This window comes from Acomys minous (assembly GCF_964271855.1).
Source record: "Acomys minous genome assembly, chromosome: 15".
Classification (NCBI taxonomy): domain Eukaryota; kingdom Metazoa; phylum Chordata; class Mammalia; order Rodentia; family Muridae; genus Acomys; species Acomys minous.
In genome coordinates, this window is record NC_140497.1 from 66686713 (window position 1) to 66709871 (window position 23159).

General features: G+C 34.9%; 1 protein-coding gene across 2 annotated transcripts in view; it reads right to left on the bottom strand.

The window, feature by feature from the left end:
* The window catches only part of TECRL (trans-2,3-enoyl-CoA reductase like), an 81831-nt gene that overhangs the window by 28987 nt on the left and 29685 nt on the right, over window positions 1-23159 (bottom strand). The window contains exons 3-4 of one of the 2 annotated variants that reach the window (XM_084758427.1): window positions 7986-8030; window positions 990-1078 (exon numbers count right to left, since the gene is read on the bottom strand). In XM_084758427.1, coding sequence (XP_084614553.1) covers window positions 990-1078; window positions 7986-8030 — 134 coding nt within the window. Of the gene's footprint in view, window positions 1-974; window positions 1079-7985; window positions 8031-23159 lie in introns of both variants that reach the window. The other variant, XM_084758426.1, reaches the window with a different exon arrangement.

Below are 23159 nucleotides of genomic sequence, written 5' to 3' on the forward strand. Positions count from 1 at the left end.
ATGATGTGCACCACCACTGCCTGGCATATATTTATTATTTTTAAAATATTCATTCATTTATGTAATGTGTACAGTTGTTTTTTTCTACACCCATATCTGTGCCACATAAGCATACAGTGCTTGTGGAGGAAAGAGAGGTCATTCATATGAGAATAGTGAAAATTCAGGGGATGTTGAAGATCGAAACTGGAGTTTCTACAAAAGCAGGCAGCCTTAAGCTGTATCTCCAAACCCCATACTTAACAATTTTAAAATTGATTATATAAAGAAAGTGCTCAAACATTTTGAATTATAAAAGTGACATTAGTGCCAACAAAAAAATCTATTTTGAATGAAGACAAAATAAGCCCACTACAACTATAGATTATATTGTAATTCAAAGGACAAATGTTTACTTTGATGAGTATGCATAAGAGATGCCTATTGTGAAAATAAAATGAAAACAGAGAAAATCCCATTGTCTGCTGATCATTGCAAGAATCACTTATCACATTAGATTTTTGTTTTGCACTAAAATCCCTATGGCATTGACTCTGGGTGCTGAAGCTTTTCTGTTAGTTGAGTGCATCAATCATAAGTTGTTCAATCTGTTGAAGTGGTTTTGAGAATTTTTTCCCCTTTCATTTTCTATGGCATAGCTCTCCAGTTTCTATATCATTAAATTCTGATGTAGCGGTTTTGAAAACTGCAATTGTTTTTTTTTTTTTTAAATAGAAGCCAAAAGAATGTTTCAACAGATATTTGGCCAATGCTTTTGCTTTAACTTTAGTAGACTTTAAAATATCACTCTAACATTTTAATGTTATATAGTAACATAAATATATTCATAACTTAATGTGACAAAGTGTCAGACATTAAATTAACTATATAGGGCAGTGGTTTCAATTCCTATCACTGCAAAAAAAAAAGCTTAATATATAAACACAAAAATTTAAAAAACGGCGTCTATATACTAAACTCCAATTGACACTTACTGTGGTCCAGCTGACCTGTTGACCTAAGTCTGTAAAATAGAGTGTGATAATAGATGAAGCTGCAACACTTCGAATAGTGATGTAGTCCTTCAAAAAAGGCCCACCTAAAGGACAAGCAATGAGAGAACAGTTTTTTTTTTCATTTTTTTTCTCCTTTATTAATTTATTCTTGTTACATCTCAATGGTTATCCCATCCCTTGTATCCTCCCATTCTTCCCCCTCCCATTTTCCCCTTATTCCCCTCCCCTATGACTGTTTCTGAGGGGGATTACCTCCCCCTGTATATGCTCATAGGGTATCAAGTCTCTTCTTGGTAACCTGCTGTCCTTCCTCTGAGTGCCACCAGGTCTCCACTCTACTGTGGAGAGTGAGAGAACAGTTTTTAAATATAATTTCATGACACAGTGTCAAAGAGTTTCTTAATATGAAACCAGTGGCTACAGTCATTATATTGTATAACAAATGTGAATATTATCAGACGTGAACCATTCCATTTGATTAATTCATATATCAACTTTCCTAATACACAACGTTTTCCAAAAGCTTCTAGAGTAAAATTTAGACTATCTTTGGTTTTTATGAAGAGATGGAATGTAGATAACGCAAGAATTTTTTTCTCCAAGATTCACCTCAACCAGCAGTTGACTCCAGCTTTGGTATGTATTATATATATTGTATATATGTTTATATATGTACATATATGTATATTTCATATATTATATATGGAAGTTGCTCTTAAGTGTCACTTTTTTGCTAATGTATTATATAACAACAGAAAGTGAACATGACATGAATATCAATTTGAAATCAAATTGACCAATACTAATGAAAATTACACACAAGATCATAGAAGGTTAGTAAGGTAAAAAATTGAATATTTTCTTTTTGCATCTTTGACTGTATGCTTCAAAGCTGGCAGACATCCTTTGTGTTTTTTTTTTACAAGGGGAATCAATTTGTGTTCTGCTATTACCTTTGAAACTCTCTAGTAAAAGAACATTAAAATATATTTTAAAATTTTTTATTATAATTTATTCACACTATATCATGATTGTTATCTCTTGCTCTTATCTTCAAGTACTCTCTCTCCCTCCCTCTTCCACCCTACTCTCTTCACTAAGACGTCTGATGGGAGGGCCTCATCCACCCCTCTTGGTCACAGTCTGTTTGGTCTCACCAGGGTAGCCTGCATCCCCTTCTGTGTGCCACCAAGGCCTCCACATCAAGGAGCAGTGATCAAATTGCAGGTACCAGAGTTCATGTCAGAGGCAGTGCCCTCTCTCTCCCCTTCCCATACACATGTAGCATGAGCTATCCTTCAGCTACATCTGAGCAGGGTGTATAAGAAGTCTGCATGCTTTCTCCTTAGTTGGTGCATCAGTTTGTGCAGGTGCTCTTGTCCATATGCCCTGGCCTTCTTGGTCTCCTTGTGAAAATCCTGACCCATGTGAGTCTTTCCATCCCTCCTTCCATATACCTCTCTTAACTCCTTCCAAGTTCCAGCTGCAAGTCCCAGCATCTGTCCCCATCCCCCACTGGATGGAGTCTCTCAAAGAACATCTATGATAAACTAATATCTACTTATAAGTGAGTAAATACCATGTGTGTCTTTCTGGGTCTCGATTACCTTACTCAGGGTGATCTTCTTTACTCCCACCCATTTGCCTGCAAATTTCAAGATTCCATGGTTTTGATAGCTGATTAATATTCAATTGCATAAATGTACCACAGTTTCATCCATTCTTTAGTTGAGAGATATCTAGGTTGTTTCTAGATTCTGGCTATTGTGAGTAAATCTGCTATGAACATACTTGAGCAAATGTTCTTGTGGTATGGTGCAGAATCTTTTTTTTTTTTTTTTTTTTTTTTTGGCTTTTCGAGATAGGGTTTCTCTATGTATCCTAGGCTGTCCTGGACTCACTTTTGTAGACCAGGCTGGCCTCGAACTCACAGCGATCCGCCTGCCTCTGCCTCCCGAGTGCTGGGATTAAAGGCGTGCGCCACCACGCCCGGCATGGTGCAGAATCTTACAGGAATATACCCAGGAGTTGTCTAACTGGGTCATGAGGTAGCATTATTCCCAATTTTCTGAGAAAGTGTCAGTTTCATTTCCAAAGTGGTTGAACAAGTTTGTACTCCCACCAGAAATGATGGAGAATTGCCTTTTCTACACATCCCTCTCAGCATGTGCTGTTACTTGAGTTTTTGATCTTAGCCATTCTGATAGCTTTAAGATGGAATCTCAGAGTCATTTTGACTTGCATTTCTCTGTGCATGTCAGCCATTTGATATTCCTCTGTTGAGAACTCCATTGACCTTTGTACTCCTTTTTTAATTTAATTATTTGGTTTTATAGCTGTATGATTTCTTTAGTTCTTTATATATTTTGCATATGAGCTCCTTATTGGATGTAGGGTTGGTGAAGAGCCTTTCCCAGTCTGTAGGCTGTCATTTTGTTATGTTGACACTATCTTTTACTTTACAGAAGTTTTTTTTAGTTTCATGAGGTTCCATTTGTTAATAGTTGACCTTAAAGCCTGAGCTATGGAAATTAAGTTCAGGAAGTTATCTCCTGTGCCAATGCATTCAAAGCTATTACCACTTTTTCTTCTAATAGATTGAGTATCTGGTTTATATTGAGGTCTTTAATACACTTGGACTTTAGTTTTGTGCAAGGATATTCATATGGATATATTTGCATTGTTCTACATGTAGACATCCAGTCCAGTTAGTCCAGCACCATTTGTTGAAGATGCTAGCATTTTTCCATTGCGTGAATTCTTTTTTTTTTTTTTTGTCAAGATTCAAACGTCCATAGGTGTTTGGGTTTATTTCTGGATCTTTAATTCAATTCCATTGGTTGACCAGTCTATTTCTGTGTCAGTACGATGCTGATTTCATTACTGTTGCTTTATAGTAGAGCTTAAGATCAGGGGTGGAGATTCCTCCAGAAGATCTTTTATTGTACACGGTTGTTTTCTCTATTCTGGGTTTTTTCCATATAAAGTTAAGAATCTTTCAGGGTCTATAAAGAGTTTTGTAGGTATTTTGATACGGATTACATAGAATCTGTAGATTTCTTTTGGTAAGATGGCCATTTTTACTACTGACTCTCCTGATCCAGGAGCATAGAAGATCTTTCCATCTTCTGATATCTTCTTCAATTTCTTTCTTCAGAGACTTGAAGTTATATTCATACAAGTCTTTCACTTGCTTTGTTAGAGTTAGACCAAGATACTTTATTTTTTGTGTGTGGCTATTGTGAAGGGTGTAGTTTCCCTAATTTCTTTCTCAGACCTTTTGTCATTTACATAGAGCATGGCTATTGATATTTTTGAGATGATTTTTGTATCCAGCCACTTTACTGAAGGTGTTTATCAGCTGTAGGAGTTCACTGATAGATTTTTTTGGAGTCACTTTTGCATACTATCATGTCATCTGTGAATAGTGATACTTGGAGTTATTCCTTTCCCATTTGCATTCCCCTGATCTCCTTTAATTGCCCTATTGCTGTAGATAGGATTTCAAGTACTATATTTAAGAGATACAGAGAGGGTGGGCAGCCTTGTCTTCTGACCGATATCAGTGGAGTTGATTTAAATTTCTCTCCATTGATTTTGATGTTGGCTATTTGCTTGCTGTATATTGTCGTTATTATGTTTAGCTGTGTGCCTTGTATACCTGATCCCTCCAAGACTCCAAGAATGAATGGGTGTTGGATTTTGTCAAATGCTTTTTCAACATCAAAGTAGATGATCATGTTTTTTTTTTCAGTGTGTTTACTTGATGGATCATATTGATGGATTTCCATATATTGAATCACCCTTGCATGACTGACATGAAGCCTACTTGGTTTTGATGAATGATGTCTTGGCTGTGTATTTGGATTCAGCTGGTGAGTATTTTATTGAGTATTTTTCTTCATTGTTCATAAAAGGAATTCGTCTGAAATGGTTTGTTGAGTCTTTATGTGGTTTAGGTATCAAACTCATTGTGACCTCATAGAATGAATTTGATAATGTTCCTTTTGTTTCTATTTTGTGGAATAGTTTGAGAAGAATTGGTATAAGCTCTTCTTTCAAGGTCTGCTAGAACTCTGCTCTGAATCCATCCATCCCTGGGTATTTTTGTTTGGGATACTTTGATTACTGCTTCCTTAGACGATTTAGGACTACATAATTTGTTTACCTGATCTTAATTCAATTTTGGTAACTGGTAGCTATCGAGAAAATTGTCCATTTCATTGAGATTTTCAAAATCTGTGGCATATAGACTTTTAAAGTAAGACCGAATGATTCTTTTGATCTCCACAGTGTCTGTTACGTCTCCCATTTCTTTTCTGATTTTTAAAATTATTTTTAATGAATTCCCATCAGTAAATTTTGAAAAGAGGAAATCAAATAAATAATAAATTATACAAATCTCTCTCTTTCTGTATGTGTGTGTGTGTGTGTGTGTGTGCGTGCATATGTGTGGAGGGGGAGGAGATGTATATATATATATTTCATTTTCTTGTGCAAGTGTACATGGAATACAGAAGTTGGCCTACATACCTTCCTTTCACTTTTAGTCTCTCTTCTTGATCCTAGCTTGCCCTCTAGCTCCCAGGATACTACTGATACTACTGCTCCCAGTCCCTGGGTCAAAAGTGCATGCCTCTACATCTGACTATTACATGAGTACCGAAGATACAAATTTTCATAACAACCACTTTCCTATCCCTAATCTTTTATTCCACTTTCAAACTTAGAAATCACAAACCTCATCCTTTTTCTCCCCAGAAAATATTTTTAAGGAAAGATATAAAAACAGAGGTAGAAATGTGCCCAAAAAAAGACCTATAGATTTATTTTTCTATTTAAGATCCCATGGTTTCCTGCTCAAACAAGCTCAATTCAAGCATGTCTTTGGATAATTCCTCTAAAGAATGGGCCAGATTCAGGCACACACCTTAAATTTAGGGGTTTGTAATAGGTATTCTATGAGTGGTGTACATTAAGCTTTCAATATGTGTAGTTATGAAAAAAGCCCTAATACACATGTTTCCCCTTTTCAGTATGGTATTTCAGTCACATTAACAACTAGAATTTCAAGTGTACCAAGTAGAATATTCTGCAGCATAGTAGCACAGACAAGGATAAAAGAAACACTTTCATTTATTTCTGTGTAATTTTAGGTATGGTTATAGCTCTCCTTCTTGACAATTGATATCTCCTTTCTGACTCTGAGATATCTGGTCTCCTACTTGCTTTAGCTTATTGATTATCTGAAGGATGATTGTAGCTGAATGTGTGAGTCTAGCTATGTTCAGCGAATGACAACCAGTTCAAAACAGCCACTGGACTAAATGAATGTTTGCCCTTTAATACATAAACATTATACTGAGTTTTCATTTAACAATACTTTTGTCTGAAAAAAATTAAGATTATAATTTCATGAAGAAATTGCTAAGTAAGCAAATCACATGGTCAAATGCATTTCAGGACCTCATCTCAGTAGGTATTGTGCTGCTGATTTGACCCACACTCACCTTTTTTCTTTTGGTAATAGTTGTAACCTTTATAGATTCAAATGTAAAATATTGAATCTATAACATAATCTGACTTCACACTTTAAGAAATCCATAGACTAATGGGACTGTAGAGATGGCTGAGCTATTTAAAAAACTGGCTTCTTTTCCAGAGGACCCAAAGTTGGTTCTAGCACTCATGCTGAGCAGCACAAAATCATATGTAGTTTTAGCTCCAGGAGATCTTATCCACTCTTTTGTCTTCTACAGATTTCTTCTGAAACATTACACACACACACACACACACACACACACACACACACACACACACACACACAGATTATAGAGTCACTGCTTTTACTTTAACAATGAAGATGAAGAAGGAGGTGCTTGAATCTAGGACTTTGTGGTTCCACCCAAGAAACAAGAAGTCAACATTGAATTTCCATAACCAACCTCTTGATTCCCAACTATCACTTCTACTTATGGAAATGTCTCCTAACCTCACTGTTGGAAACCCCAAAGATTCCCTGCACATCTTTGACAGTAGCTCACTACCGCGGTTTCAGTCAGTGGCTTGCCTTATTTCCATTTTCTAGTCTATTTGGACTCCATCCCATATAGATTTTATTTTTTAAATCTATAGTAAACTGTATTTATATAATTAAAAAATAGAATCTGTTGACTTTATTGATTGTATGTAAGTCCCAGTATCTATCCCAATCTCTGATTAAGTGAAGAATTTCAGGGGAAAAGATCTTGCCAACTGACAGCACATTCTCCACAATTGTGTGGAGAATAGGGACAGATTTGGATATAACTCTGGTGCCCCCTATTTGACCACTTCCCCTTGAGGGGAGACTTGATGACTCTCAAAGGAAGAGTAAACAGGCTACCAGGAAGAAATCTGATAAACTGTGATCTTATATTGGGTGACAAGGTCCCCTTCTGTCACAGACCTAGGGGAGGGGAATATGCTGAAAGAGGGAGGGAGGGGGAACAGGAAGATACAAGAGATAGGATAACAAATGAGATGTACTCTGAATAAATTACTTAAATAAAAATTTAAAAACAATATGCACTGTATTTTAAATTGTAACTCCTAGATATGCACTACTAAAAATTTTGAAAATGCATTCTATACACCTTGCAAAAATTCAAATATACATTCTAGCTCAGCTGTTCTTTAAACAAAGTTTTAAGTGTCAGGGCCAGTTGAGCCAATGTCAATACTGATTCATTTATAGATTTATATGTTGAAATTCTGGTAATGTAACATTTGTTAATGGATGTTGTCCTTTTCTCAATTTCATTAAGTTTTGCCCCTCCCCCTTAATCATGAAAATTAAAAAGAATTTTCACAAAATAATATTCGTAGTTAAAATGGGGAAGCTTGGATCGTTAGACTCAACTGAGATAATATTTACATGCACACACTAGGTAATAAATGTGAATTATTGAGGTAATAAGACATAGTCTAAATTAAATAAATTGACCTTACCACATTCTAGTTGTAGGCCAACTCGAGAAGGGTACCATTCTGGACCTATAGAGTGAAAAGTAGAAACTCAGCATTAAAATACAGAGGTAAGGCAGTGCCCTTAGTGGTGAGGGAATAAATCAATTATTAAGTATCAAGCATGAACACAGTACTTCCTACTGGAAGGGTGATGAACATCTTTTGAGGGTAGTAATGGGATGAAATTGTAATTTGACTATGTCAAGGCTTTTGTGGTCTCACTCAATGCATGTTGTAAAATTAATTCTTCAACAAATATGTATACACACTTACATAAAATAATAATGTTTTATTTCACTGAAAATGTCTTTAACTTTGGCACCTGAAAATGTTTCTTCTCTTTAGGAATGAAGTGCCCTGTTAGAATAATACCTACAGTCTCACGCCCTGCGTCAGAATATATACAGAAGTTAAGAACTGCATTAGGATAATTTGTCAGAAGGATGTTGAATATTTAAAATATATTAATTACAGGAGGTATATCAATTTCTACATCATTTTTGGACAATTTATATTAATGGAAAGAATAATATTCTATTTATAAAAATCCTTAACATTTTAATATCATGTTGCAGTACAGAAAAACACAATTGCCAAAATTCCAATATAAGCTGTTTCTGTGAAAATAAATACAATTGATACCTATTGAAATAAATGTTAGACAATTCTATCCAATGTGATCAGTGGAATCGAATCGAAGACCCAGATATGAATCCACACACATATGGTCACTTGATTTTTGACAAAGAAGCCGAATCCATTTAATGGAAAAAGGATAGCATCTTCAACAAATGGTGCTGGTCTAACTGGAGGTCTATGTGTAAAAAAATGCAACTGGAACCATATTTGTCACCTTGCACAAAACTCAAATCCAAGTTGATCAAAGACCTCAACATAAAACCAGAGACACTAAGTCACTTAGAAGAAAAAGTGGGGAAGAGCCTGGAACATATTGGCACAGGGGACAACTTCCTGAACAGAACACCAACGGCCCAGGCCTTAATGTCAACAATTAATAAATGGGACCACATGAGGCTGAGAAGCTTCTGTAAGGCAGGAGACACTGTCAAGAGAACAAAGCGACAGTCTACAGACTGGGAAAAGATCTTCACCAACCCTACATCTGACAAAGGTCTAATATCCAAAATATATAAAGAACTCAAGAAATTAAACACCACCAAACCAAATAACCCAATTGAGAAATGGGGCTTGGAACTAAACAGAATTCTCAACAGAGGAATATCAAATGGCTGAGAAACACTTAAAGAAATGCTCAACCTCCTTAGTCACCAGGGAAATACAAATCAAAACAACTCTGAGATTCCATCTTACACCCATCAGAATGGTTAAGATCAAAAATTCAAGGGACACCACATGCTGGCGAGGATGTGGAGAGAGAGGAACACTCCTTCATTGCTGGTGGGAATGCAAACTAGTACAACCACTTTGGAAATCTATCTGGTGCTATCTCAGAAAAATGAGAATAGGGCTTCCTCAAGACTCAGCTATTCCACTCCTTGGAATATACCCAGAAGATGCTCCAGCACACAATAAGAAACTTTGTTCAACCATGTTCATAGCAGCCTTATTCATAATAGCCAGAACATAAGTGTACTTTCAATAAAATTCTACCATTATCATTTTTCCTAGTGATACATTGTGATTATTGCAAACCACAAGAACAACTGAAGCACAGACCTACAGTGCCAGCATTCTGAATGCTCAGCCGGCATTATGAGTTCAAGGCCAGTCTGATCTAAATAGCACCATCCAGTGTTGAAAAAGTAAATGTATTTAATATACAAGAGTTTCATATTTAGAAGTGGAAAAGATGTGTTTTACTAAAATATAAAAATGAAATCTCCCTGAATTTACACCAAAAGACGACTTGTATGTGAAGATTATTATGGGCAAAAATCTTAAGAAACAATCTGTAATGATACACCAGAGGCTATTCAGTCTTACTCATGAACAAAAGTTTAGATAGCAATTACGAAGATTACACACAAATATTGTGATATTTAACACTTTGGATATTCTTCAGGTAAAGGCATCATATTTCATCTCATCTCATCTTATGTATTAGCTCACATACTTATTACTAATATATTCCTTACATTTAAAAATGTAAGCTAGCATTGTTATTTGTAAAAATAGAGTTTTACTGCAGTGTGACTTACAGCTCCATAAAATATGATGTAACAAAATTCTACAGAAAAGTCAACACAAATTGAGCTTGTGAGGACACTTGACACTTGAAAATAAACCACATACAAGCCATTTGATTGGCATTTTGACAGACAGCAATTAAGCATCCATGATAGTTATATATAAACAGTAATGTTCTGTCAATTTTTCTAATAATCATAGAATACATCACATTCCGTAGCAACTTATAATGCTATCTTGGGTAGAACTGCCAAATCAAAAATAGCTGTTATCCCTAAATATTTCCTCTTGCCTTAGAATTACATAAAGAAACAAGGTAAATTGGCCTGGCCTGGCGAAGGGCAAAATGTGTGTGTGTGTGTGTGTGTGTTTGTGTGTGTGTGTGTGTGTATTGTTTATTCAGTTATAAGGTACATCAGTTATATAAAGATGCTTAGCATGTGTTAATAGCTTAAAGATATTAACAGTACTATAACTGGACCATGGTACCACTGTTAAATCATTACTATAGGATTAACTCAATGATAAAAACATGTTATCAATTGCAACAATAAAGCCACTTTACACCTTAGAGTTATTTATTAACACAATTCAGTAACGCTGTGAATAAGAGAACCTTGCCACAAGTAAAAATATATTTTACTAAATTACTTGTCATTGAGCTTCACTTAAAAAGGATATATATATCATATATATATGTAACAATTTATCTATAAAATTGTAGCATCATTATAAAATGATATAGTACCTGTGTAAAATAAAACTGGATAGACAATAATAATATAAGACAATAATAATATAAAATATTCATTTTATTTCAAAATTCTATCAAAAAATAGTATAGCTAATATAGCATGTATCCAATAATGCAGAATAATGCAGCATTTACTACCAGAAAATGATCCAAGGCGAATGATCCAAGGCAAAAGAGCACCAGCAGTTCTTAAATGATGTTTGATTGCAAATGCTTGAGCAAAACAGTGGGTTATACTTTTTAAAAAAATTTTATTAATTTATTCTTGTTACATCTCAATGGTTATCCCATCCCTTGTATCCTCCCATTCTTCCCTCCCTCCCAGTTTCCCCTTACTCCTCTCCCATATGACTGTTCCTGAGGGGGATTTCCTCCCCCTGTATATGCTCATAGGGTATCAAGTCTCTTCTTGGTAACCTGCTATCCTTCCTCTGAGTGCTGGGTTATAATTTAATGCATCTTTTCTACTGTAGAAAGAATAATAGTTAATAATATAATGTTAAATATAAATAATGCTGGGATATTTTTAATGCCCAATGGAAATGTTGTTACAAACATTATGAAATAGTCTTGATAATGTATAGAAATTTTCTGGATTAAATAAAAATAAATGGAAGTGTGATTAAAACCCATTGTGAACTTTCCAGTTGCCATGCGAACTTTCAAATGACATCCCATTCACAGTAATCTTTCTAAGACAACCAATTAAACAGAGCATAAAAAAACAAATTAGCAGAGTCCCCGTAGGCTAAAGGAAAGATGGTTTCCTAAAAATAAGTGATAATAGACATAAGTGCATTATATAGAGAGAAACATATATTTATAAGTGATGTATAAGTGCATTTTATATATATATATATATATATATATATATATAGACACACATATAGACACACACACATATGTATATACACACACACACTTATCATGGGGGCTTAATTGCTGTCTGTCAAAATGCTAAATATGGTTTATTTTCAAGTATCCTCATAAGCTCAATTTGTGTTGACTTTTCTCTAGCATTTTGTTACATCATATTTTATGAAGCTGAAAGTAACACTGCAGTAAAGCTCTTTCCATTATATATAATGCACTTATACATCACTTATAAGTATTATATATAACCAAAATTATTCTTGGTTGTCAACTGCAAAGAACCATGGAGAACCACGGAGGTTGCCTGGCCTGGCTGTCTTGAGAGGCATGCATCGTAGGTTTTTCAGGTTAGAGTCCATAGTTCCTGGGGCACAAAGAACCTTCCAGGCCCTGAGAAACAGATGCACTCTCTCAGGCAGTGAGGGAACCTGGCCACTTGGGCTTCTCTCTTTGTTCCCTCGTGGTCCAAGAAGCATGGAAGCTTGGCACGACAATCAGTCTTAGACACCAATCTTGTGTAACTGGTGTAGGTTGCAAACATTATTGTCGCCTGGAACCTACAACTGTATCAACCCTGGGAATTACTATTATATTATGTTTCTGATAAAGGTAATCGAAGCCATATTGCCCTCAAACAAATTGCTACAGCCCCAGTCCTGATGTGGTCCTTCCAACTTTCCTGGAAAAAGCTATTTTGAAGTATCTTTGAGAGGAAATGCAATTATGAAATAAATAACAAGATAAGTATCAATTAATTTATATTAAAATTTACATTGTAGAAAAATAACACAAGTAATGGAAGAGAGGATTCTCGATGCCAAGTAAATAAAAGACTTATTGTGCTGTGTAATACAAACTGAAGGAAGTAGGCTGTAGAACATGAATAGTAACACAACCTTTAAGATTGGAGGCCCGATCTCTATTTACACCACAAATGCACTGCTCGTAAAAAAAAAATACAAAGTATACCTGTTGATAATAAGAAAACATTCAATTTTTAAAAAACAATAATGTTAAAAATATTAGGGGAAGCTACATCAATGTTGCTGATATTACTTCTTCTGTACAAGCATATAACTTCAGTGAAAATTAAAACTGAAAAGAATTTCACCTCTGACACAGATAAACTGTGCTAAGCTCCTTCTGAAGAAATATTTAAAATCCTCTGAGAAATTATAGCCAATTTCCTACATGCTACGTTTCTCTGCACAATTTGGCACTGTGGTGTGATTTAATATGTTAATTGACACAGGAATAGAAGGCAGTGTCAGTACCCCTCCATAAGTAGTTAAGGAGTAATCCTTGTGAAGGACCATCCCCTCAGTGCTGGTCACACTACAAAGCTAGAAAAAAGATGCACTGTTTTATATATAAAAAAAAGATCCTCCAACATGTTCTATATAACAGGATTAATATAAGAAAGATAAAAGTAACTGATACATGAAAAAGCTTATGTCCATGGATATGTGTAAAATTAAGTATAATTTTTAGCAGGAAAAACCTAGAGTCGGGAACAATGGCATGGCACTGTGAACATCACATGCTTCTTTGATGAAAATACGATGTAACGGTAATATATTTAGTTAGTTTAGGAAGAACAGAAAACTGATAAGTAAAATCATGGCCTTGAAGAGTTGAAGGTCATAATAAAGAAGAAAGATAATACGGCCCCTGGTGTTCAGAGGGTAACAGTGTTTGCTTTCATTTCAAAGATAGCAGTTGAGTTCCAAGTACCCAATTCAAGAGGCTACTAAATACCTATAACTTCAGCTTGAGGTGATTTAACAGCTTCTCCCACCTCTGTTGGCACACATTCATATACTTGTGAGTACACGGGAATACACACACACACACACACACACACACACACACACACACACACACATGTACACACTTATCTACAGAGATCTAAAAATTTAATCTTGAAAAAGATGTAAGTATGAAAAACAGTAAAACACATAGAATGATGTAATGTAATACCAGGCATCTAGATACACACACATATTTCTTACTGTAAAGATAATCTACTTCTTTTATTCCACCCCTTCTGTTGAAAGTAGCTACAAAGGTGTGAAGCAATCAGTACATTAGAAATTCTGCAGAGAGAAATTAAGTGAAGGACGAGTGTAAAAGACAAGGTTAGGGACACCTAGGAAATTTAGGCCAACAAAGAGCCTTAGGTTTCCTCTTTGCATTAGGGTGAGAGATCAGATCCAGCAAGCTAGGCAGAGTTTTGAGGCATGTAAAAGTACGGCTTTATTTCTAGTCAAGCTGAAGACCTGAAGGCAAACCAGTGTCTCAGCCTGTACTCTACGAAGTGTGAATTGAAAACCGATCAATTCTTACAAGAAAAAGAGAACAATTTTGATCATCCCAATTCTTGTTTAATGAAAGTGGGCTATTTTCTCAAAATTCAGCACTTTTTCTGGAAGATAAAAGGAGACATTATGAAAGAGATGATTTCATCCATGCTGTAGAACATCAGTCACATAAGTATGAAATTCCATGAATATAGATATTATGAACAGAAACAGCATTTTCTCTTTGTCACTGCAATTAAAGTAGTTTTAATTGATACTTGGTCTTTTTTAATTCTGAATTGTTTGCTTTCTCTACTTTAAATTTTTAAGTGTTGTTTCTGATATATATATATATATATATAATTTCAATATATATCGAATATATATAATTTCAAAAGCTCTGAGTGATATTTCTGCAATGCTTTGTGCTGTCTTTTACATGTTGGTTCTTGGATGTCAGTAATGTGCATTTTTACATTGCATCACATACATAACCGAGACTTCTCCGTTCTTCATATTTTTCTGGTTGCTCTTGTCTGTACATAGCCTTCCAATTTATAACTCACTATTTTATAAAGTTCTCAAATGATCTTTATATTATCTTTGAGTATTAAAAAATGTCTTCCTGTCAACAAATAAGAGATCAGAGACAGGAATAACATCAATAAGACAATGTCAAGCAAATAAAGCACTGCACATGGGAAATTCTATAAAATACAAAATAGCTAGGGAATTTTATTATGAAAGATGATAGTGATATAGTTATTATTGTAAAGAACAAATCAATTTTTAACAATAACAATACACACTGTGAATTATTTTTCTCATTTTAACTATTAATTCTAGGGCTTATTTATGAAGAACATTGAAATATTGATTGATCTCATACTTCTTAGAGTAGAACTTGTTTATTAGAAATCATCATACTTTTACAAAACTATTGCTTTGTTTTAACAAATGTTTTCCCAATAACTGCCACTGTTTTCTCATTATGGTATTTACAGCGGCACATAAGTCCCTTTCATGCAGCCAAAATCCCCATTCCGGCGCAGTTTTTATTTTCACAAAATAAACTTGCTACACAGAGATACCAAAGCTATAAAGCAAGCACAGAGGCACAGTGTCTTTTGTATATTTCATTAACATGATTACTATATAGTATTTGAGGAGTTAGCACCAAAGGTCATCAATTTCAGTACTTTTACGTCAAAACCAGCATAATATATTACATAAAATTTATCTTGATGTGCTACAACCGTGGCTTCTGTCTTAATTTTGCTAACATAATAGTTTCATTTGTTTGAAGTGATTCATTCAATGCTCTCTTTCAGTATAACTAAACACACCACGACTCATGGCAAACCATTTTCTTGTAGCCTTGTAAACACCACAGACATTATGAAGCTATCAAGCCAAAATGTTATCCAGGATTGCAGGCAGACATTCAGAGTTTTAATTGGAAATACAGAACAGTGTTTATGAATCTGTGAGACAGAAATGGATACTTGTTCTCTCCTCTCCAACAACTACAACTATTTCAGGCAAATCAGCACCAGTAAAACAGGAATATTTTTGCTTACCAAGAAAACTGTAATGGCTGGAAATGTTGATATTACAGTGCTCAAGTAGGAAAACAGGATAACATAAACCACAGAATCAATATTGCAAAACAGGGTTTTCGAGGAAAGGTAGAGACATGGTTTAAGTTAGAAATAAGTGAATTAATAAAAACTTTATAGCTTAAAAACAAAGGCTCTAAATTATGAAATAGGAGGACGACTTAAAAAATAAAACAATTCCAAAACTCAAATGTGTTTCATCTCTATAAAGATTTCCAGAAAATTTCCTCCTATATTCATTAGGATAAATCTTTCATCAAACTTTTATAGTATATTAAACTGTACCTGATATTATATTTTTTATAAACAAACACTTTTACTCATAGTTAACATATTACTTTATATCATCTTTATAATTAATCATATTAATCCATAATTTTCAACTAGTCCTTCCTCTAGGTTACAGGTTAACTATATAATATCTTATTTTTATGTCAACTTGACATAAATTAATGTCATTATTCAAGAGGCAAACTCAGCTGTGAAAATATCCCCACCAGATTAGCTTATAGGAAAATGAGACCAACTTTTTAGATAAATGATTGATCTAGGAGTTTCCAATTCACAGTGCGTGCTGCCATCCATGGTATGATTGTCCTGCATACTATAAAAAAGCAGGCTGAGCAAGCCAAAAGGCACAATCCAGGTAGCAACATTTCTCTATGGTCTCTAAATTAGTTCCTGCATCCACATTCCTCCTTTGAGTTTCTGCTGAAACATCTCTGGACAATAAACTGTCAAATGTAAGGAGAAAAAAACCTTTCCAACCAAGATGGTAACTTGGTTTTGGTAATTTGTTGTTGTTGTTGGTGGTGGTGGTGGTGGTTGGGTGGGTGGGTTTTTTGTTTGTTATTTGTTGGCGGGTTCTTTTCATTTTCATTTTGTTTTGCTTTTGTTCTTGTACTGAAATAGAAATACTCTATGAACATATACAGGGGGAGGAAGTCCCCCTCAGTCACAGACAGGGGAGGGGAGTAGGGGAAAAGTGGGAGGGAGGGAGGAATGGGAGGATACAAGGGATGGGCTAACAATTGAGATGTAATATGAATAAATTAATAAAATATTAAAAATGAAATCCCAAGGCATACTACGACATAGAAAACTAGTTACATAGACCAAGTTGGGTTCCAACTCGCATCCATCTGCCTCTGCCCTCCAAAGACTGCAGTTATCTTTGGACAAATGTAGGAAAAGGAAAGTTAACAGATTGTCATGGCTTAAGAGAAGATGTTATTCTCCTATTTTAAAGTGATTTAAAGGCTTACTTTTTAAATTTACAGATGAAAAATATGTGTTATTCTTTGACATTCACTTGAGAAAGGAAACACCCCATCTCTACACAAAGTGTATATAAATGTACATTTGTGCTGTGTAAATGCAGGCTAACTAGGAGATTAATTCTGATGGTAACTATGACTGTCATTTATTGCCATTGAAAAGGAAAGAAATAAATAATCTAGAAATAATCCAATCAAAATAATCTAGAAATTTTTCATACGTTGAAGAAACTATTATAGTCAACTAACCTATATGTAGACCTATAAATTTATACCAAATTATATGTCAGAGACTTATTTTCTATATATTTATCAATGTCATTCTACAGGTAATGTTTTGTTCTGATTTTGGAGTAGGAATTTGAAATCTGAAATGACTTGTTCAATGTACACATAAAATAATTCAATGCATAATATGTTGTATCCATGAAAGACCCAAACAAAAAACTTAGTCATGATGTGACATGTTTTCTTGGAAGGCTGAGTCACGAGAATCATGAGTTCAAAGTCTTCTTCAGCTACATAGATAGATGCAGTGCAGCTGGTATATGGAAATCCCATCTCCACAAAATGAACACACACAAGATGACATGGAGAAAAGCAGTAGCAGATGGACAAAAGTCTAAGGTAAATGACTATATACTTGTTTACCCGTGGAGCAGGTAAACATTTCTGGTCAGAGTTGAAAAACTACGTTCACAATTTCAAGTGTATTTTAAACACATCTTTTACTTAGAGCTTAATGTCTTTGAGGTTTGAATAAAGATATCAAACAGCATAACAAATAGCTCAGAGCAAAAGGCTATTAGTCTAAGAGGAATTAGAAATCAAATTATCAGTTACTGTTTCCTACATAGAATCAACATGCAACAAGCAATTTTTAATTGGGTGAGATGAAAGTTAGCTGAACCCAGCAAACCTAATGTGACACTTCCAAAGCCTACAGGAATTCTTTAAGAAACCAGTATATCACAGTTGAGGTTTTTGCAAGTTGAGCAACGTAGCTAGCTATCAGTCCTATGTGGGCTGGCAAAATTCATCCTGTGAAAGGTCTACGTAGAACAAAAGGGCAGAGGAGAGACTACTTTGCTCTCTGTTCAACTAAGGGGACCAATCTCAGTTTCTTAAACTATGCATCTTTTGTTCTTGAACACTGAGAGATAGATGTGGATTATACAGCCACTGACACCAGTGATCTTCAGCCTTTGGCTTTGGTCTTTCTAATGTAATGCTGCAATAGCAGGCAACAGATGTTAAAAATATATCAAGTTATAGAGTCACCCAAAGAAAACTCTTTAAATCAATTTCTTTTAATGTCAGTTTTTCTATTTTGCTCCTTCTTAGCACTTACGCATATGTAGATATCTCCATGTAACAGAGGCTATATCAGAAGGCAGGACACATATAAATATTATGTGACTGTCTAAGGTGGTAGGTACTACTAGCAATAAAATATCTGCAAATTGTACAAAGATTGTCAAAGCTTCTGAAAGTGTATGGAGAAGCTGCTATTAGTAGCTTATCTTGTTAAGGTAGATTAACTTGAACTTCTGCTTGCTTTTTTCTCCTCACATCAAATATCACTCTTTAAAATGAAAAACTGCACTGACACAGAAGACACCACGCTGTCACCCCACAAAACCTTGCTGTATGTTACAATAGGCAGTGTTCAAAGTATTTAGAGAAGAGGCATAAGTGCCAGCCATGCTGCCTACACTCGTAAAACCTCAGTGTGGATGCCCTGGTTTGGAACAACTGAACATTTGAAGCTTATTTTCTACTTTCCTTGCAATTGCAATGTTTCTCCATGTTAAAAGTCTTCACACAAGGCCGCTTCTCAATGACTATTCCTATACTAAATGTCTCTATGTAATACTACATGCTTCTTTCACCTAAGCTGTCTTCAGGCAGAATAAGCAGTCTGTTATTCACAATATTCACAAATTATTACCCCAATATCTTCTTTTTGAGAGCTATCTATCCTGAACAGATTTTCATGCTTGGGAAAGTTAATTGGACTTGAACCTTCTTCAGTCCACTCATATCCGCTCAGATTTTGCCTGAAGTACATTTCTTGGTACTCAATCAGCTGTAAGATCTCTTTCAAGTTCACCACAAGAAAAGGCCTGTAAGTTCATGAATCAGTCTTCAGAATTGTGCCTTGTGGAAGTCTTACACAAGCTTCTTGCTCACAAAGATGTTACCTCTATTCTGCTCTTTATTCCAACAGTGTGGAGAGGCTAGGGCCTCATTCCCCTATGTCATGAGATAGTGCAGGAATCTGTGATGCATACCAACTAACTCACACTTCTGTAAATAGCACCTGACCCTACCCTTCAAGGCCATTGAGCCTTTCCTAGAGTTCATAAGCTACAGTCTGTTCAAATGCTTATATAATACTAGTTTTCAGAAACAATGAAAAATCAATACTATAATGGGTCCTTAAATTTTTCTTTCTTGTGATTTATCTACTTATATTCTTTTGAAATTAGACAAAGAAACTAAAGTTGGAATGCCTTTTTAAAGATTTTGGTCATATTTCATACTTTATAGCAGTGTTTCTTTTCCTCTTTGTTATAATGCTCAGCCCTGAATTGTGTCATGTATCTTCTCTCTAGGGTAACTTCTTTGATCTAACATACATTGTGTATCAGTCCGTGTGTCCAGGTGTATTTATCATGACTTCCTAATTTAAAAGAATCCTTCATCAGTCTTCCATAAGGCTATGTTTATTTGAAAACAATATCCAGTACTAAAACTGCACAAGAAAGTGAAAGTTCTTTACAATGGGAGTTTTAGAAACCTGAAACAAGAAATTGAAGAAGATACCATATGATAGAGAAACTTTACTGATCACTGATTGCCAGAATCAATGTTGTAAAAATGATATACTACTAAAATAAAACCAGAGAATTAATGTGTTCTTCACTAAATTCCAGTGGCATCATCCATAGCAATATAAATAATCAGTCCTGCAATTATTATGGAAATGCACACATACAGAGGAGAGGGGGGAAGGAAAGAACTGAATCTGTAAACCAATTACAAGCAAAATGAAAGGCAGAGTCATCTCATTTCCTGAATTGAAACTATACTACATAGCTACAATTATAACAGTGATAAAGATACCAGCACAAACCAGATGTTTAAGCCAATAGAATAGAATAGGCTCACAAATAAACTCATTCAGCTTCAGAAGCCTGATCTTTGACAAGGTGACAAAGTACACTTCTAAAAAAATAGAATCATTTTAGGTAGTGGTGCTGGTAACAAAGCATATACACATTTAAAAAGATAAAGTTAACTCCATTACTCTCATCGTGCACCAGTATCAATTCAAATTGGATCACAGAACTCAACTTAAAGCAAGAAGCACTGCAACTCCTAAAAGAAAACAGAGGAAACACTTTGGGACCTAGTTACAGGTAAAAAAAAAAAAGGAAGTATGAATAGAACCCTACAGCATTGGATATGACCATAAAAGTTGGCAAGATAATCCCAAGAAATAAATTGTCTTTATAGGAAAGAAACTATCATCAGCCTAAGCTGACAGCCCATAGAATGGGAGAAAATTATTACCTTCAGTCAAAGAGGAAATATCCTCAGTATTTGAAGAACTGAAAACATTAATCATTAAAGAAACAAAGCTGCCAAACAGAAACTGAACTAATGAAAAAAAAAAGGCAACTATCAGAAAACACCTACAAATAACCACTAAAATAATGTAAAAGGGCAGCCAGGGGTGGTTTTGATACAATGCTTATAAAGCAGAGGAAGGCAGGTAAAGGCCAGACTTATCTTGACAGCTGATTTCTGTCCAGGTAGGGCTACATAGTAAGAATTTGCTAAAAATAAGAATAAAATAAAATGTTCAATAATATTAGAAATCAGAGAAATGTGTATTATGGCAAATTAAAATTACTTTGAGATTGCATCTCCTTCCAGTGAATATAGTTACTATCAGAAAACATGAGTAAAACAGCACTGAAGAAAATATGAGAAACAACAAGCGAACCTGCAGTTGGAGGGAAATTAAATTGCAGCTTCTATTGTTTATCATAGTGTTCTCTTCATAATAATAAAGAAAGAAACTCAGCCTAGTTGTCCATCAACAGATAATAGATAACGTCAAAACGTGATTCATACACAGTGTAATTTTTATGAGATTTAAAAAAAAAATCATGCGATTTCCAGAAAAATCAATGCAGCTGTGCAACATGACTTTAAGCAAAGTAATTGTTACAGTTACTTCTCTGTTGCTCTGTCGAAACACTATCACCAACTAAACACATGGTTAAAGGGTCTGTTTTGGCCTATGTTTCCAGGAGATTAGGAGTATATCCTGGTAAAAGGCTTGGTAGCAAGTAGAAGACATGCCAGCAGGAGTTGGAAGCTGAGAGATCACATCCTCAAATTTATGCCTGAGACCGAGAAGTTAATTGGCAGCAGGATGAGGAAAGAGTTTAAAAGCCATGCTCTGTTGATGTACTTCTTCTGATAAGACCATTATCTTCTTGAGCTCACCACAAAGTGCCTTAACTTTAAGGGCTTGATCTATTCACATGTTTCTTTAACATGTTCAGTTTCAGAAAAGATGGTTAATTCAATCTACAGATTGATGCCGGGATAAAATGTGGCTCTGAGGAGTGCCAAGCAGACAGAGGCAGACGCTTAGCATGGGTCCTACAACCACTGAGCATAGGCTTAAGACTATTCTTTACAGCCACTAGAAAAAGATACACCAATTCATTTCTCTCTCTCTTCCTTCCTTCCTTCCTTTTTTCTTTCTATCCTTCTTTCTTTTTCTTTTCTTTTCTTTCTTTTTTTTCTTTTTTGAGTTAGTGACAAAGAAGCCAGGAAAGTTCTCTAAAACATGATGCATAAGAAATTCTGAAGTTGGTCTACTTTGGAAACAATAGAAACTAATGCTCCGAGACATAAAATGAACAAATCTTTTTTTTTTTTTAATTTAGTCTGTTATAAAGGTAAGAATTCTATTTTTTCTTCTTGGGTTTCTTTATTGATGTATTCCACTTCTACAGCAATAACAAGATGAAAATCACCAAGTTGATATGGCCATCAAAGTCAGTGTCTCTAAGCACCTACGCTGTAACCACCAATTTTTACATTTCCCCAAATTTCTGGCCACATCTTGTTTCCAATCATTCAAACCTCTCAACCTTACTAGGTACAGCAAATACTTACACAGCAATTCAGTTCCCTAGAAACAATAAAGCAATTACAATTCACAAGATATGCCTTATTGTAGAAAATACATTTAAAAGATACCATGTCAAAAGCTTTATGTCAACATTATACATATTTACATTTTAAATGGTTTTTTTAAAAGAAGTCTACTTTCCCTTTAAAATATCGATAGCACATGAATTTTTACCATAAATTACCTTTATAAATCAAATTTTACAAGTTTCTTTTAGTACTAAATATCCAGAGGTATTTCTTCTGTAAATCTTGCAGACATTTTGTTAATTTCTAAAGATCTTACTAACTATAACTTGAAGGAAGTTCCAGAAAAGAAATTCCCGAAAAGACAATGTTTTATAGAGAAAAGTATTTTGTACTAATCCTCTAATATTTCATAAACTACTCAATTTGGAAGACTATCACTGTTTTCAGAAATTTTTTTGAAATTTAATCTGTATGGGATGAATTAATAGTTATTGCTTTCCTTCTGTGTTTTGAGTTATGCAATGTTTTTGAGTCTGTGTACTGAATTACAGAAACAAAATGTAAATAAAACAGGAATAGGGCCCAAAACTCCATTGCCTGCTATTATGTGGAGGGCTGAGGCGGGGGTCAACAACATTGAGCTTAGAGCCCACTCTGTCTATTCACTACCAGCCGGATCCTACTTGGGTACAGCCAGCAGAGGAAGCAGAGACCTGTAGGACATCAGGAACATTCAGGTCCACCTGAGGCACAGCTATCAGAAGTAAGCTGTGAGCTACTTCCTGAGTTCCATTCTCAGGCCAAAGGATCTGCCTGCCTCTCTGAGGAGTCCTTCACTGGGGACAAATAGCCAAAACAAAAGACAGCCAGATATCTAAAGGCAAGCATAATACTTGAAAATTAACCTCTATTTTATCACTTCTTATAAATTATTCTATATTTTATGAACACTGTTAAATTAGTTCATGGATATT